The sequence below is a fragment of the Heloderma suspectum genome, chromosome 2 (assembly GCF_057233095.1).
Source record: "Heloderma suspectum isolate Gila_16-S chromosome 2, 16-S_ref, whole genome shotgun sequence".
Lineage (NCBI taxonomy): Eukaryota > Metazoa > Chordata > Lepidosauria > Squamata > Helodermatidae > Heloderma > Heloderma suspectum.
Genome location: NC_139459.1, coordinates 70,713,978 through 70,729,817, shown reverse-complemented (window position 1 = coordinate 70,729,817; position 15,840 = coordinate 70,713,978). Strand labels below are relative to the sequence as shown.

The 15,840-nt window shown below is 42.6% G+C and overlaps 1 protein-coding gene across 6 annotated transcripts in view; it reads left to right on the top strand.

Annotated features, from left to right (window-relative positions):
* FBXL17 (F-box and leucine rich repeat protein 17) overlaps positions 1 to 15,840 on the top strand; it is a 253,495-nt gene that overhangs the window by 122,013 nt on the left and 115,642 nt on the right. Inside the window, exon 7 of one of the 6 annotated variants that reach the window (XM_084833841.1) lies at positions 2,386 to 8,290. The exons of the other annotated variants lie outside the window; for them this stretch is intronic. Coding sequence (XP_084689967.1) covers positions 2,386 to 2,410 — 25 coding nt within the window. The 3' untranslated portion in view covers positions 2,411 to 8,290. Of the gene's footprint in view, positions 1 to 2,385; positions 8,291 to 15,840 lie in introns of those variants that run through there. 6 annotated transcript variants of the gene reach the window in all.

The following is a 15,840-nucleotide window of genomic DNA, read 5'->3' as shown; positions in this document are numbered from 1 at the left end:
GTTCAGGCAGGCATTTGGGGTGGGTTAGGGTATTTTAGAAAACGTTTTTATTGTAGAATTTTATTGTTTTAAACTGTTTTATTATATTCTGTAAATCGCACAGAGTGGCTGGGTGAACAGCCAGATGGGCGATTAATAAATTTAATAAATAAAAATAATAAATAATAAATAAATTTGTGATTCCCAAAGCTATATGCCAGTCTGCAGACCAATCACTCTTAGTGTAGAGAAACTAGCCTTGCACGGTACAGAACTCTTCAGTGGTAGTTCTCTCTCAAAACAGGTGAATTTCATCTCAAAGATTTTAGCTCTTTTGGTCAATTTCTTTTCCTTTCTTAACTTGTTTCCTTTAGAGCAGCAGTCCCCAACCTTTTTGGGACCAGGGACCAGTCCGTGGAAGACAATTTTTCCATGGACCGGGGGGGGGATGGGACCAGGCCATAGTAGGGGTGTGGGAACCCCCCTTACCTTGGGTCCGCGGGGGGGGATCCATCCGTCCCCTCCACTCCCCAAAATCCTGCCGGCCCTGGACCCGCTGTGGAGCTGCCAGCCGGCTCCGGCCGGGGGAGGACTTCCGGCCGCTGGGCCACAAATGGCAGCTGCGTAGCAGACGCCATTTACATCCCTATTCTTTGCAGTAATAGGCTATTACTGCAAAGAACAGGGCCGGAGCCGGCCGGCAGCTCTGCGGACTTGCTGCGGAGCAGAGCCAGCCAGGGCCGGTGAGGATTCTGGGGCGGGGGGATCGCCTCCCCTCCCGCGGACCCAAGGTAAGGGGGGGGGGTCCCACACCCCTACTGCGGCCCGGTCCCTAACAGGCCACGGACTGGTACTGGTCTGTGGCCCAGGGGTTGGGGACTCCTGCTTTAGAGCACAATCCTAAAGGAAGGGGTGTCCAGTGAATAAAGTTCTCTGATATCGGAGGCGCCAATCATGGAAGTTCTGATCTCAGAGGCTCTGATCTGTCTAAAGCCCTGCCTGGCTCTTGTTCACAGGGTGGAAGGACCAGTGGAAGCCGTTCTCTCCCATTCACGCCGCCTGCCTACTTTTCACCTTCTGTGGAGTTACTTTCAACAATTCCTTGAAATGGGAGGGAATCCATTTAGACCAGCCTCAGAGCTGGTATTAATTCCTCTTTATGTTGGGGGGTGTGATTGTGAACTTGGAGAGCTGTTCCTTCAGATCCACAGCTGCAACTTCCCTGCCCACCCCCAACATGCCCCTTTCTCCCTCCCTGGGGTTGGAGTTCTGACCTCAAGAAGGAATCCACCACAGACATTTGTATGATGACTGAGAAGGCTGAGAGAGAATGTCCATACTCAGTTTTCCTTCTATGAGATGAGAGCTCTGTCTGTGGTCTTGGAGAGGAAAAACTGCATAATAGGATTTCTGTCATAAGGTATTTTTAAAAACTAAAATTTTGTCAGGCTGCTGTGGAATTACCTCTGGCTATCTGAAATGTGAGACACGTGAACACTAAAGCATTACGGCTGTATGTTTTATGTTACTTTAAACTAGGTTTGGACACAACTGGAGATCATATTGCACTAGAATGTATTATGAACCATTTATCTCTAAACCATGAGAAAAGGTTTTTCTTTCTATGCTTTTTAAAAGACCATTAGTTTGTACCATAATGTTGTTAACCAGCTACCTGCCTTCCTTTCCTTTCTATCTGGTATTAAGTAGATTACAGAGCTTTTCTTCCCCTTTTCAGTTGTCCAGATAATACCAACCCATTAAATTATTTTTGGATAGTTGCAAAATTACATCCAGATTAGATTAGTTTATTTTCTGTAACTAGGGGCGCAAATGACCTTTATAAATGTAGCATCCTGCTTTAACATGACCAAACTGGAAGTGCATAACCTGTTATGAGAAGTGTGAACACTTAAGTGTGTGACTAGGTGTGAACAATATACACACCTATCTGGAAGTAACACCCACTGAACTCAGTGGGATTTCTGAATGGACATACATAGGACTGTGCTGTAAGTCTCTTAACTGAAGGGTTGGAATGGTTGTCAGTTGACAGGCCAAATATTTTCAGTTGACCACTTATTATTTGACTCTGGTCAGATATTGTCAAGTATTCCTTGAAGCCATGAATGCCTCTGTGTAGATGGTCACCTGTCTTTTTAATTATCCAATAGTGAAGGACAAAAAGAAGTCTTCATGATCCCCAGTTCTGCAGAACGGCACATAACATTCTTTAAGAGTAGGCATGTCCTGCGTGGCACTTTAACTATAACCTCATTGAGAAACTGACCTTTGTCTTTTATAGTTGCTATACATGTTGTACTTGTTTAGTTTCATTTAAAAATGTGCTATTTCTGAGGTTCTAGGATGAAAGCCACACAGAACTGCTTAATCTCTTGATTTCAGGTTCAGCCTGGCTCCCTCACCATAGAATCAAATGACAGAAACATAGATTCAGTGGCTTCGCTTCAGTCAAGCGCGAATCAGGTAACACAGATCTCAGTTCAGAAGTCACAGCACTTAATCTTAGAAGCTACAGATCAGTTAACTCAAAAGCTAACTGCCCAAGGCTTAAGTTAAGAAGCATTCCAGAAACAAATACATAGTCCTCATCAAAGACTTAAGTCCTAGAACTATATTAGTAGTTCAAAGCATTTATAGACCCAGGTTTATGATACAAGATTCAAAAACAGGCTATGGTTCACAGTTTGTGAGGAGTTACAGCGAGAGCACCAGGCAAAAATTGAGACGATTGCCAACAGTGGGATCTCCATGCGCAGGAGATTGAGTTGACTTGGGTTCAGGGTTAGGAATAGTTACAGCTACCCCTGCTCTTGGGGTAGCCCCTTTGACAGGATTGCTACTTGGCAGGGGTTCCCAGATGAACTAAGTGCAGGGGTTCAAGAACAAATAGATGATGGAAACAGACCCCAAAGAAGGATTTCCATGTGGTCTCCCCAAGCTGACTTGGGTTCAAAGTTACAAGAACTAAGTTGTGACAAGGCATAGTCCTGGCCTGTTGGGAGACGGTCCATATTTCAGGATCTTGCGTGGCAGGGGTCTGTCAAGGTTCCCCTGTTGCCTACTGAATCCTCCAATAGCCAAAATCAACACTCAGACAAAAGGGCTGCTTTCCATGGCTTTAATTCCATTTATCCTAATGAGGCATACAGATGCTAATTGCTTGAGACTCAGAGAAACTACAAAGGAACAGCCATCTAGGGGTTTCTAAGGGTTAGGATGTCAGTTGATCTCTGTTTGGGAAAAACGCAGGAATTCTCTGAACTTAAGGGGTGGGAAGGGAAGATCTCCCCCTCTCCCATGATGCTTCTGGATACAGCTGTTGACGTCGAGCCAGTTGGGCTGAGCACTGAAGATCGGCCCCTGTGATCTCTCGCTTGTGCCTGCGTCTGCGCCTCACGTCTAAAAGTTCAGGTTGTCCCTCCCTTTTCACGCCTGGTTCACTGTTGCTCCCAGGGATGTGAGCAGGGGGAGCTCCCCCTCCAGCTGCGCCTCTGAAATCTGAGAGAGTTCCTCCCTCACAAGTTGTCTCTCCTCCTCAGAATCAGAGCTGCTTTGGGACTCTATGGGCTCAGATACAACCCTGACAGAGTCCAAGTCTAACTGGGCCTATGGAATAGACTAGACAAGAAGGATTTCCCAAGCAGTAGGGAAGTTTTTCCCCCGGAGTTTCTACTGAAAATGGCCCTTTGCAGATCTTAGTTCTCGAGAGAGGCTTGGAATTAAACAAGGCTTGAAATACACGCCAATGGGCAGAGATTAAGTCCAACAACAGAGTCTGCATTGGAAATCTTTGATGTACGGGCATCAAAGAAAAACCACAGTCTTAAAAGTCATTAAGAGTCCAAAGCAGAAGACATTCTGAGCCATCAAAACACAGGTACTCGGTTCTTGGCACACGTTAGCCCATGGTCTCTGAGAAGAGTGACATTATATTCCACAAAAGCTTTTAACAGTACCAGGGTTCAAATGACAAAGTCCTAGAGAAGATAACAAGTCCAGGGGAGAGAACACGTCATTACTCCAGTTGATGCAAAGTCCAGACAGAAGGTATCACAGGCAGGAAAAGTCAGAACAAGTATTCCTTTGCAGAAAGCCAGACAGAGTCCCAATGTTCTGGTGTAGCATTCCTTGACAGCATAAGTTTTCTACTTACAAGTTTCTCTGGAAGCACGAACAGACCAAGCAGAACATGTTCAGCCAAAAGGAAAACCATTGTAGGTGAGGAAGAAGAATTCTAGATCAGGAAAGACGTTGGCACCCGCAAAGCTCTCTTGTGTGTACAACAGCTTATAAACGGGTGTGGCTGCTAAACTCATTAATAATTACTCTGTCTCAGCCAGGGCCTTCGACCTACAGACAATCAATACGTTAAACCAGGGCATCTCTGCCCTGCCCTCTTGGGCTGATGCTATGAGTTGAGATACACCCCTAAACAATTCTTCTCCCCACATGCCCAATTCCCATAGAAGATTCTTAGGTAATGCTTCAGAAATCAGCTCAAGTCCAAAATGCAGCTGTTAGATTAGGCGTACTGACTCTGTAGGATTTTACCCCTCCTTTCACTTGTAATTAGCTGAGAAGTTGAACAGTGATAAATTTTCATGGCAGCCACCTTCTCATGGTTGCACTGAATTCTACATTATGCTTATTAAGAGCTGAAGCCAACTTTGATTTATAAGCAACAGGGCCTACTGGTCAGGGCCAAATCCTCACACTTGAATATGATTTACATTTATGTACATTTATGTTTTGATAAATTTCTGGTTCTAAGTAACAATTACAGTGTTTTATAATGTGTTTTGTAACAGTTCATTAGCTTGGTAGTTTTTGTAATTAGCATGTAATTAGCATGTCTTTGTTACAGTTCTAATACAGTAATGCTTTAAATACTTAAGCAATATTTGACTAGTCAAATGATCAACACTAGTATGCTATGCTTGCTTCAAAATAGGGGGGATTATGAAAAGACAGAACAAGTAAACATAATTTTAGGGGGGAAACAAGATTTTTTATTTTATTTTAATAGTTCCTTTCCATCCTTACTACGATTGACATGAATTGGTTGCTTACTTAACTGAACAATTAAACTGTAAGATACTGCATCAGTATTTAATTGTAAACGTATATAAGCAATAAAACAAAAATAATTAGAAACAGTCCTGCAAGAGAAGCCTGATATTACCTCTCTTTGAAACCTTATTTTAAGAGAGTGTATGATAGAGTGTCAGAGGATAAATCACCAAAACCATTTACAGTCTATGACTGGAAATGGGTTCAGTGTAGTAGATATAGGCCTGATTCGCATGTCACGACAACCCATTGTGTGACGTCATGGGAGTGGTTATGGCATGCTAGTGCCTTCATGACCTGAGTCCCCAAGAATATGAGAATGGTAATGCCACCTCCTCTGGATACAGAGGAACTGCTCCCGGGGTTCCTCTGGAAAGGGTGATCCTGAGTAGATGGAAGCATTGCAACATTTTTCCGTGGCTGAGTCTTCTGTTGACTCCAGAGCCTCTTCTGGAGATGAGGGTCAGAAACTTCTGAGGATGATGGTTCGGGGTACTAGTTCATGACACACATATTTTCATAACAGTTTAAATTTCTATGAATATTAATGGCCAGTTTTATTTCAAATATTGTGCTATGTGAGTATTTCCTATGTAAATATTTCTTCAGTTTTTGTAGAACAGTAATCAAGTATATTCCCCTTCATGGATCACTGCCTTGTTGTGGCGAAGGGGCTTGCGTAACTCAGTGGAGCCATAAGCTATGCCGTGTAGGGCCACCCAAGACGGACAGGTCATGGTGGAGAGTTCTGACAAAATGTGGTCCACTGGAGAAGGAAATGGCAACCCACTCCAGTATTCCTGTCAAGAAAACCCCATGGAACGTATCACAAGGCTAAAAGATATGACGTCGGAAGATGAGCCCCTCAGGTCGGAAGGTGTCCAATATACTACTGGGGAAGAGCAGAGGGAATTTCCAAGTAGTGCCAGAAAGAGTGAAGCGGCTGGGCCAAAGCTGAAAGGACACTCAGCTGTGGATGTGTCTGGTGGTGAAAAGAAAGCCTGATGCTGTAAAGAACAATTTTGTTTAGGAACTTGGAATGTCAGATCAATGTATCAAGGTAAGCTGGAGGTGGTCAAACACGAGATGGCAAGATTGAACATCGACATCTTGGGAATCAGCGAACTAAAATGGACAAGCATGGGCGAATTTAATTCAGGTGACCATCATATCTACTACTGTGGGCAAGAATCCTTTAGAAGAAATGGAGTAGCACTCATAGTCAACGAAAGGGTGGGAAAAGCAGTACTGGGGTACAGTCTCAAAAATGATAGAATGATCTCAGTACGACAAGGCAAACCATTCAACATCACAGTAATTCAAGTCTATGCCCCAACCACTGAGGCCGAAGAAGTTGAGGTTGGTCAGTTCTATGAAAACCTACAACACCTTCTAGAACTAACACCAAAAAAAGATGTCCCTCTTCATCATAGGGGATTGGAATGCTAAAGTACGAAGTCAAGAAATCACCGGGATAACAGGCAACCATGGCTTTGGTATACAAAATGAAGCAGGACAAAGGCTAATAGAGTGTTGCCAAGAGAACAAACACTCTTTTCCAACAGCACAAGAGCAAACACTCTTTTCCAACAGCACAAGAGGTGACTCTACACATGGATATCACCAGATGGTCAATATCGAAATCAGATTGATTATGTCCTTTGCAGCCAAAGATGGAGAAGCTCTATACAGTCAGTAAAAACAAGACCTGGAGCTGACTGTGGCTCAGATCATGAGCTTCTTGTTGCAAAATTTCGGCTTAAATTGAAGAACATAGGGAAAACCACTAAACCATTCAGGTATGACCTAAATCATATCCCTTATGAATATACAGTGGAGGTGAGGAATAGATTTCAGGGATTAGACCTGACTGACAGAGTGCCTGAGGAACTATGGACGGAGGTCCGTAACATTGTTCAGGAGGCAGCAACTCAATCCATCCCAAAGAAAAAGAAATGCAAGAAAGCCAAGTGGCTGTCTGATGAGGGTTTACAAGTAGCTGAGGAAAGAAGGGAAGCGAAAAGCAAGGGAGAAAGGGGAAAATATATCCAACTGAATGCAGTTCCAGAAAATAGCAAGGAGAGACAAAAATGCCTTCTTAAATGAACAATGCAAAGAAATCGAGGAAAAGAATAAATGGGAAAGACTAGAGATCTCTTAAAGAAAATCGGAGATCTCAAGGGAACGTTTTGTGCAAAGATGGGCATGATAAAGGACCAAGAAGGCAGGGACCTAACAGAAGCAGATGAGATTAAGAAGAGGTGGCAAGAATACACAGAAGAACTATACAGGAAAGATCTGAATGTCCCTGATAGCCATGATAGTGCGGTCACTGAACTTGAGCCGGACATCCTCGAGAGTGAAGTCAAGTGGGCCTTAGGAAGCATTACTAACAACAAAGCTAGCGGAGATGACAGTCTTCCAGCTGAGCTATTTAAAATCCTAAAAGATGATGCTGTTAAAGTGCTGCACTCAATATGCCAAGAGATTTGGAACACTCAACAGTGGCCACAAGACTGGAAAAGGTCAGTTGACATTCCAGTTCCAAAGAAGGGCAATGCCAAAGAGTGTTCCAACTACCGTACAATTGCGCTCATTTCACATGCCAGCAAGGCGATGCTCAAAATCCTACAAGCTAGGCTTCAGGAGCATGTGAACCGAGAACTACCGGAAGTACAAGCTCGGTTCCAGAGAGGCAGAGCAACTAGAGATCAAATCGCCAACATTCATTGGATCATGGAGAAAGCAAGGGAATTCCAGAAAAACGTCTATTTCTGCTTCATTGACTACGCTAAAGCCTTTGATTGTGTGGATCACAACAAACTGTGGCAAATGCTTAAAGAGATGGGAGTACCAGACCACCTTACCTGTCTCCTGAGAAACGAGGGTCAAGAAGCAACAGTAAGAACCGGACATGGAACAACCAATTGGTTCAGAATTGGGAAAGGAGTACGACAAGGCTGTATATTGTCGCCCTGCTTATTTAATTTATATGCAGAGTACATCATGAGAAACGTCGGGTTGGATGAATCAGAGGTCGGAATTAAGATTGCCGGGAGAATTATCAACAACCTCAGATACGCAGATGATACCACCCTAATGGCAGAAAGCGAAGAGGATCTAAAGAGCCTCTTGTTGAGGGTGAAAGTGGAGAGTGCAAAAGCTGGTCTGAAACTCAACATTAAAAAAAACTAAGATCATGGCATGTGGCCCCATCACTTCCTGGCATATAGAAGGGGAAGAAATGGAAGCAGTGACAGATTTTACTTTCTTGGGCTCCAAGATCACGGCAGACGGTGACTGTAGCCATGAAATTAAAAGATGCTTGCTCCTTGGGAGGAAAGCTATGGCAAACCTAGACAGCATAGTAAGATGCAGAGACATGATCTTGCCAACAAAGGTTCGTATAATCAAAGCTATGGTTTTCCCAGTAGCAACGTATGGCTGTGAGAGCTGGACTGTAAGGAAGGCTGAGCGCCGAAGAATTGATGCTTTCGAACTGTGGTGCTGGAGAAGACTCTTACGAGTCCCCTGGACTTCAAGGAGGTCAAATCCATCAATCCTACAGGAAATCAACCCTGAGTGCTCATTGGAAGGACAGATACTGAAGCTGAAGCTCAAATATTTTGGCCACCTAATGCGAAGAGAAAACTCTCTGGAAAAGACCCTGATGCTGGGAAAGATTGAAGGCCAAAGGAGAAGGGGACGGCAGAGGATGAGATGGCTAGATAGCATCACCGATGCAATGAATATGAACTTGAGCACACTCCGGGAGAGAGCGCAGGACAGGAAGGCCTGGCATGCTATGGTCCATGGGGTCACGAAGAGTCAGACACGACTTAACGACTGAACAACAACAAATCAAGTATATTAAGTGGAGGAATATTTAAGAAAAAAACTGTAAAAAGGAAATGAACAACTATGCAAATTGTTTTTTTAAAAATGAAAAGAACAATGTAATTTTCTATATCTCCTCACCTCCCCACCTCCCCAAGAATCTTATGCTATGTTTAGCTTTTAACAAGTGCCGTCTTAGGATAATCATAGCATGGAAGAGATTAGAACCACCTCCACATGATTGAAAATCAGAGAGCTGAAACAGTTTCCTGAACCAGTCAGCCCTATGGGGAACAGGTATTTACAATATTTAATAGCAAACCAACTTCTGAAGCTGTAAGGTAGTTTTCTGTACTGTCAGCAAATATAATATTGTTTTCGGTTCTTTGTGTTTTAAATGCTGTTCAGGGAGCTGTGCAAGTTATAATTGATGCATAAGAAGAGATTTAGAATTTTATATTCCTATAAATTGGCACATCTATATAGAATACCAGGATGAAATTGAGAAAGCTATTTCCCCATGAGAATGGCAAAAACTATTTACATTTACACACACACACCCCAAATATTTCAGTATGTCACAAAAGTAGCAGTGTAGTCCAATTACAGCAGTAGTGGAGAAATTAGGACAAACTTTTCCACTCTGTTTCTAATAAATTGTACCAAGAAACTGTATGTATTGTACATTATTTGTGAATGAGCAACTTGTATCCTGGGATGGTGTGGAACATGTCTATAGAAATGTCTTATTTGTGACTGCCATAACAATTGCTACACCTCAGCTCTGAACTGAATAGATAGCCTTAGGCAAGTCACTATCCCTGTCTGTATTTGTAATCTACCATACAGGGTGCTTGTTATTACAAACTAAGGTAATATTATATTGTAACTTCCCTTGGGGTCGGTTGGACAAAAATCCACAGGACATGAACTACTGAGTTTGTGGATGAATGTTCTAATTATTGCATTTCTGTTTTATTTAATTTCTGATATTTTTCTAAGGGCTAAGATTGTGTTTAAATCATGATTTACTAGTGTTTTTCTACCTCCATAAGAGCTCTAGAAATGGCACTCCTAACACCAGTAATAATGCAGGAAGTGAGAGCTGCACAGTGATTTTTGTAAGGAAATCAGAGAGCTCTGGCTTTGATTGTACTCCCAAATGACATGTGCTTTTGAACAGAGAGGGACAGAAAGTATACTTTTTTTTTCTTTCTTTTTTTTCAGTGGATGACCGGCCAATTTGTGCTGGACCACTTTGTGCTGAAATTATTGTAAAGAATACTGGACTAGTTTAACCGTAGTCTGATGCAACAAGGCATTTATTACATTCCTAATTCATAAACTGTTAGCACACGTTTGTTATGTGTTAACTGTTAAAAAATATATTTAGTATGCACTTTTGCTTTGTAAATTTAAAACACATTGGATACTCTAGTACAGAAAAGTAGACCATGCCAGGCTAGTTAACCCAACCTTGCTTTAGGATATCAAACCCAAATGTTTTTAAGGGCCTCACTTCTGGCTGTGATGCAGGAGACAATAGTCCTGTTAATCTGTTGCAGCAAAAGCAACAGTCTTGTGGCACCATTAAGACTAATACATTTATTATGGCATAAGCTTTCATGATCTAGAGTCCACTTCATTCAGTTGTTCAAAGTACGTTCACTGAATATACATTGGTGGGAGAGATGCACCAGACTCTGTCCTGACATATGCATGTGCTTTTGAATGCATGAACAGAATCCCAGTGTGTACAGTTGTATGTAGTGGCTCTGTTCAGGCTTCAGCGAATATGCAAAGATGGGTGTAGAGCCTGTCATTGCAGTGCCCCCCCCCCCCGACACACACACATACTTTGTTAAACAAGCTTTGAACGACTGAACAGGGCTGTTGGTAAAACACCAGGTCCCTTCTCCTATTCCTTCACCCAGTCTGATGTCACATAATTCCCTCTTGCTGCATTATGGGACAAAATTATACCATAGCTATCCTCCTTCCTTTCCTTGGTGCAGTCATCTCTGAAAACTAACCAAAAAAATAATCTTTCCCTTCTCATTAAACACATGGCAAAGCTGAGGATCTTTAAGAAGTCTTTTATACGTGCTACCCCAACAGGCCTCTATCCAGGAATGACAGTTGAGCATCTGCTCACTTTGTAGCTTCTAATAAATCCTCTAAATTGTCATTGATATGTGGCTTCTTTGTATCCTCAATATTCCTCTCAAATTCAAACTCATAAGGAAGAAATAAAATGGTTCATAAGTTCCTTACACCGTTAGTTGTACTGTGCCTGCTGCTCTCTCTGAAGTCAAACTGTTACCTTTCCACTTTCTGTAGTGAAGAGAAGCACAACCTGGACAACAGGAATTGAATGTGCACCTGACTATTGTAAAACTTGTCCAACTGACACAGCTTTCTGTGGTTGAATCTATGTTGAAATGAAGATGTTCTTATATTCAAACTGTACATTTATGATAACCACATCATGTTTAAACCCCTAGTTGCTCTCCTTTTCTCCCGTATAATGTATATGCTGATGTTGAAGAGGAGGATAGTTAAGATGCTTTAGTTAAGATAAATAGCCACCTCATGGATGAATCCCTGTCATTAAGAGGAAGGGTGTATATGTAATAATAAAGCAAATTATTATTTATATTGAATATTGTGCAGTATTTGTGAAAAATCAGAAAATGTAACTGGGGAGCCTAATGAAATGATTGACTTAAGTTATTAACAAATCAAACATAGTTTTAGGATAAGCAAATATGTAAAGGTTATTACATATGATGAATCAATAGGTGATTGTAAAGTTCTTTATAGCTGGGATTGGCAAAAATGCATAGATTTGTAAACCACATTGTGAAGTGCCAACAGTGCTAACTTTTCTGTTAGATTTATTCATCCTGCAGTATTTACTATAAGAGAAAATCAATAAAGTGGCCTTAGCTTTTAGCAGTACTTCATGCATAGGTTTGCTTTTCCTTTTTAATGTCAGTTCTGCCTAGCAAAGTCAAGTTGAATTTTTAACTGCATTAACTGCTAATTACAGGTGATGCTTTCAAAATATATACTGTTGAACTAAGAAAGAACTAGATGGGCTTTCATTATTTTTCAGTACTAGCATTTCTGTACATTTCCAGTTTGTAACAGTTGGCATAGACTTAGAATTAGAGGACCATGCATATTTTTATTGTACACTTCATGGTTTTGTTATACAGTTCAGAAATGTTTCACTATGTTTTCTCAGCTCAGAATAAATAAATACAAAGATAAAAATAAGTCTCAATAGTGAAAGAAAGCATGAATAAAGCTTGCTTGACTATCACTTGATGTATGGCTGCTCCCTTTCCAAACTGGTAGCTTCTTTTCTTTCTCTAACATTTATATTTCATAGAACACAGTCCCAAGTTGCCTAACCAGTCTGGCCTTGGCTCTGTTGGTACTCCTGTTGAATGTCAGGTTCAAATAAAATCTCCCTCCTCCTTTGTTGATGAAGGAGCTGGCCTGGGTGAGTGAGCTGGGTGAGTTCTCTCCCAGCTGTACCCTCCCAGGTATTGGGTTCAGCAACACCACAGATCAGGGTCAGGGGTTCAGGGTTATTGTGGACCATACAAACTTCCTCTCCCTCATTAGGCTTCCTCTCAGTTTGAATGCCAGTCTTCAGTGTTTGTATCTTGTGTTGGGTGGGCATTTGCAAAAGATTAGGGATTCTGTTGGTGTACCACCCACCCTGCTACCCATTAGTCTCCTTGTCTGAGCTGATGGGGTGATCTTGGATTTACTGCTGAGGACTTCATGCTGGGACTGCCTTGATTAGCTACCATGCCAATCGTGGGGCTGTCCCAAAATTGGCCCAAACACATGGAGCAGAATATCTGGTTTTCTCAACTGAGCAGGAGGGTGGTGGTCTGAAAGTGGAGGGTTTTACATCTACTCACTTGTTATAGATACATCATTTTCTGTTGAGATTTAAGCTTATAGTGGCCTTGCCTCTTTCCAGGGGTGGAGAACCTATTAGACTGTCTGCTCTTGCAGACTGATGGAATCTAAGGGATTTCTGAGGACCCTGAAAGATTTTCCTTCAGGTATAGCTGGTGGTGTTGTCAAAGGCCTGGCTGCTCTGTGGAACTCAGAGGTGTTTTGCACAGTTGACACAATTACTCCCAAGTAGGGTTGGCGGAGAATTTCTCCCCGAAACTTTGGGGGGCCGAGTGCCAACGTGTTCGGCCCCCCCGAACAAGTTTCGGGGAGAAATCCTCTGCACCCCCCCGCACCCCGCACCCCCCCTGGGACGGGACTTACTTTCGCCGAATGTCCCTCCCGGCGGCGGGTCCGGCCAGCGGTTCGGCGGGTGTTCGAGCGGGGCGGGAGCGGCAGCCGGTCTTTCAACCGGCTGCCGCCGCCGCCATTGCAATGAAAGAAAAAAAAACAAAAACGCCCCCTGATAGGCTACGTGACGATTCACGTAGCCTATCACGGCTAGATCTGCAAAGTCAGCCGTGATAGGCTACGTCAATCGTCACGTAGCCTATCACGGGTGACTTTAAAAAAAAAAAGTGTGTACGGATAATGGCGGCCCCCATAGGGAGCCGCCATTCGCGTTCCTTATTTAGTCGCTGTAGTCTACGTAAAGATTTACGTAGACTATGGCGAAAATAAGGGCAACGCTATTTGCGTTGCCCTTATTTTCGCCGTAGTCTACGTAAACATTTACGTAGACTACAGCGACTAAATAAGGAACGCGAATGGCGGCTCCCTATGGGGGCCGCCATTAGTGTACGCGCTTTTTTTTTTTTTTTTTTTTAAAGTCACCCGTGATAGGCTACGTGACGATTGACGTAGCCTATCACGGCTGTCTTTGCAGATCTAGCCGTGATAGGCTACGTGAATCATCACGTAGCCTATCAGGGGGCGTTTTTGTTTTTTTTTAAACTTTCGCGTTCACGGCCGGGCGAGGCGGGAAGCCTACTCCCCGGCCTGAATTTCGGCCGGGCCGAGGCGGGAAGCCTCCCCCCCGGCCTGAATTTCGGCTGGGCCGAGGCGGGAAGCCTCCCCCCCCCCCGGCCGGAACTTCGCGGGGGGACCAGCGAAGCGCCTCCCCCCCACCGCGAACGTCCTTCGAGGACAGGTAAGGGACTTTCATCCACCCCTACTCCCAAGCACCCTTTACTGTCGAGCAGAGCTCTTTCAGCTCTTTGTTGCCTCACCTGGACTGAGGCAACAAAGCAGGTTGGGAGGCACCTAGAACGCAAGTGGAGGAAAGCTTGTGTTGAGTCCAATGAAACACAAGTAAGATCTCACTACTGAGTTTATTCTGTGGTGGTGATGGTGGCAAAGAAGTATTTTTTTCTTATCACTATTGCATCTTCACAGTACAATCCAATGCAGTTTTTCCAGGTGGTTCCTTCAATTTGGCCTAGTAGTAGATACGAAGTAAGTCTTGGAGCACACTGTGACATGTGTGCCAGACTATTGCTGTGATCTTCAATGGTGAGTGCACATCCTGATCTTTTCTGTCATCTTTGTTTCAGCAGTTTCCCCATACCACAACCTTGGGCCAGATGACAAATGTTTAAAAGCACATTTATGGTTTCTTGGGAGAAGCTGCTGAAGCAAGAACTTCAGAAATAAGCAGATGGATAGGCACATATTAATCCACTATCTTCTGATAGTGGGCAATCTGAATTAAAATCTTCCTTAGAATTTTTAAAAATATATTTGTTTATTAGTTTTTAAATATATAATAATACAAAAATTCAATGACAAATGAACATAAGCTGGATTCATAACAATTACTGAAAACCTTTCTTAGATTAATATTTTTGGTTGAAGAATTAATGCTGTAATTCCAAGATTGTTACACTCTTTTGCTCACAACCAAATGATGATTTATTGATATGAGTCCATGTCACTCAATATTATCTGTAAAGAATAGGATCCAGACTAAGTTAGTTTCAATTAGTAAGCCCCGTTGAAATCATTGGAATGTAAGTTAAATTATAATTACGTTTTAACATTTTTATGTCAGTGGGGCCTATGTGCAACTCACTTGGTATGGGTCCAACCCAATATAATTATTAATAATAGTTTTTTCTGCAATTTCTGTAATGACCAGTTTTCTTGATTCTCTAACTCAATGCAGGTATTCAGCCTGCACATATGAGGGCTAAAAGGGTGGAGAAGGGTGTGCATGGGAATCCTGCCTGCAGTGGCCCCAGCCATATGGGCAGCTCTAAAGAGATTCATGCATTTAGTGCAAAGGTCTGCAGAGAGGCTGAACATGCTTACAAGTCCACACACCCCACTTGTAACCCTGCCTTATTAGCATTCCCAAATGTGGTAAAGTTTATAAGCATATTGTGTTGTATCCAGTCTTAGCCTAAGTTAAGCCCTATTCACTTCAATGGATATACTCTAAGTAGGACTAACATTGGATACAGCTCATTTAATTTATTTCATTTCTATACTGCCCAATAGCCAAAGCTCTCTGGGCGGTTCACAGAAATTAAAACCAACAAGCACATAGTCAAACAATATAAAACATAAAAACATTTAAAACCACAATATTATAATACAACCAGAATAAAACCAGCGTAAAACCTAGCAGCAATGCAGAGATTTAAAATACAGATTTAAAACAGCAAAGCTAAAGGTCTAGAAGCCTAAAATGCTAAAATGCCTGGGAAAATAAAAAGTTCTTCACCTGGCGCCGGAAGGAATATGATGTAGGTGCCAGGCGAACCTCACTAGGGAGCTGATTCCACAGCCGGGGCGCCACAGCAGAAAAGGCTTACATCTAATCAGTCTAATCTAATTGATTAGATGTAAGCCACTCGGGGAGCCTTTTTTGCTGAAGAGCGGCATAGAAATACTTCAGATAAATTAATAAAATAACCACTGCAAATCTTTGTGTTCAAAGATCTACAG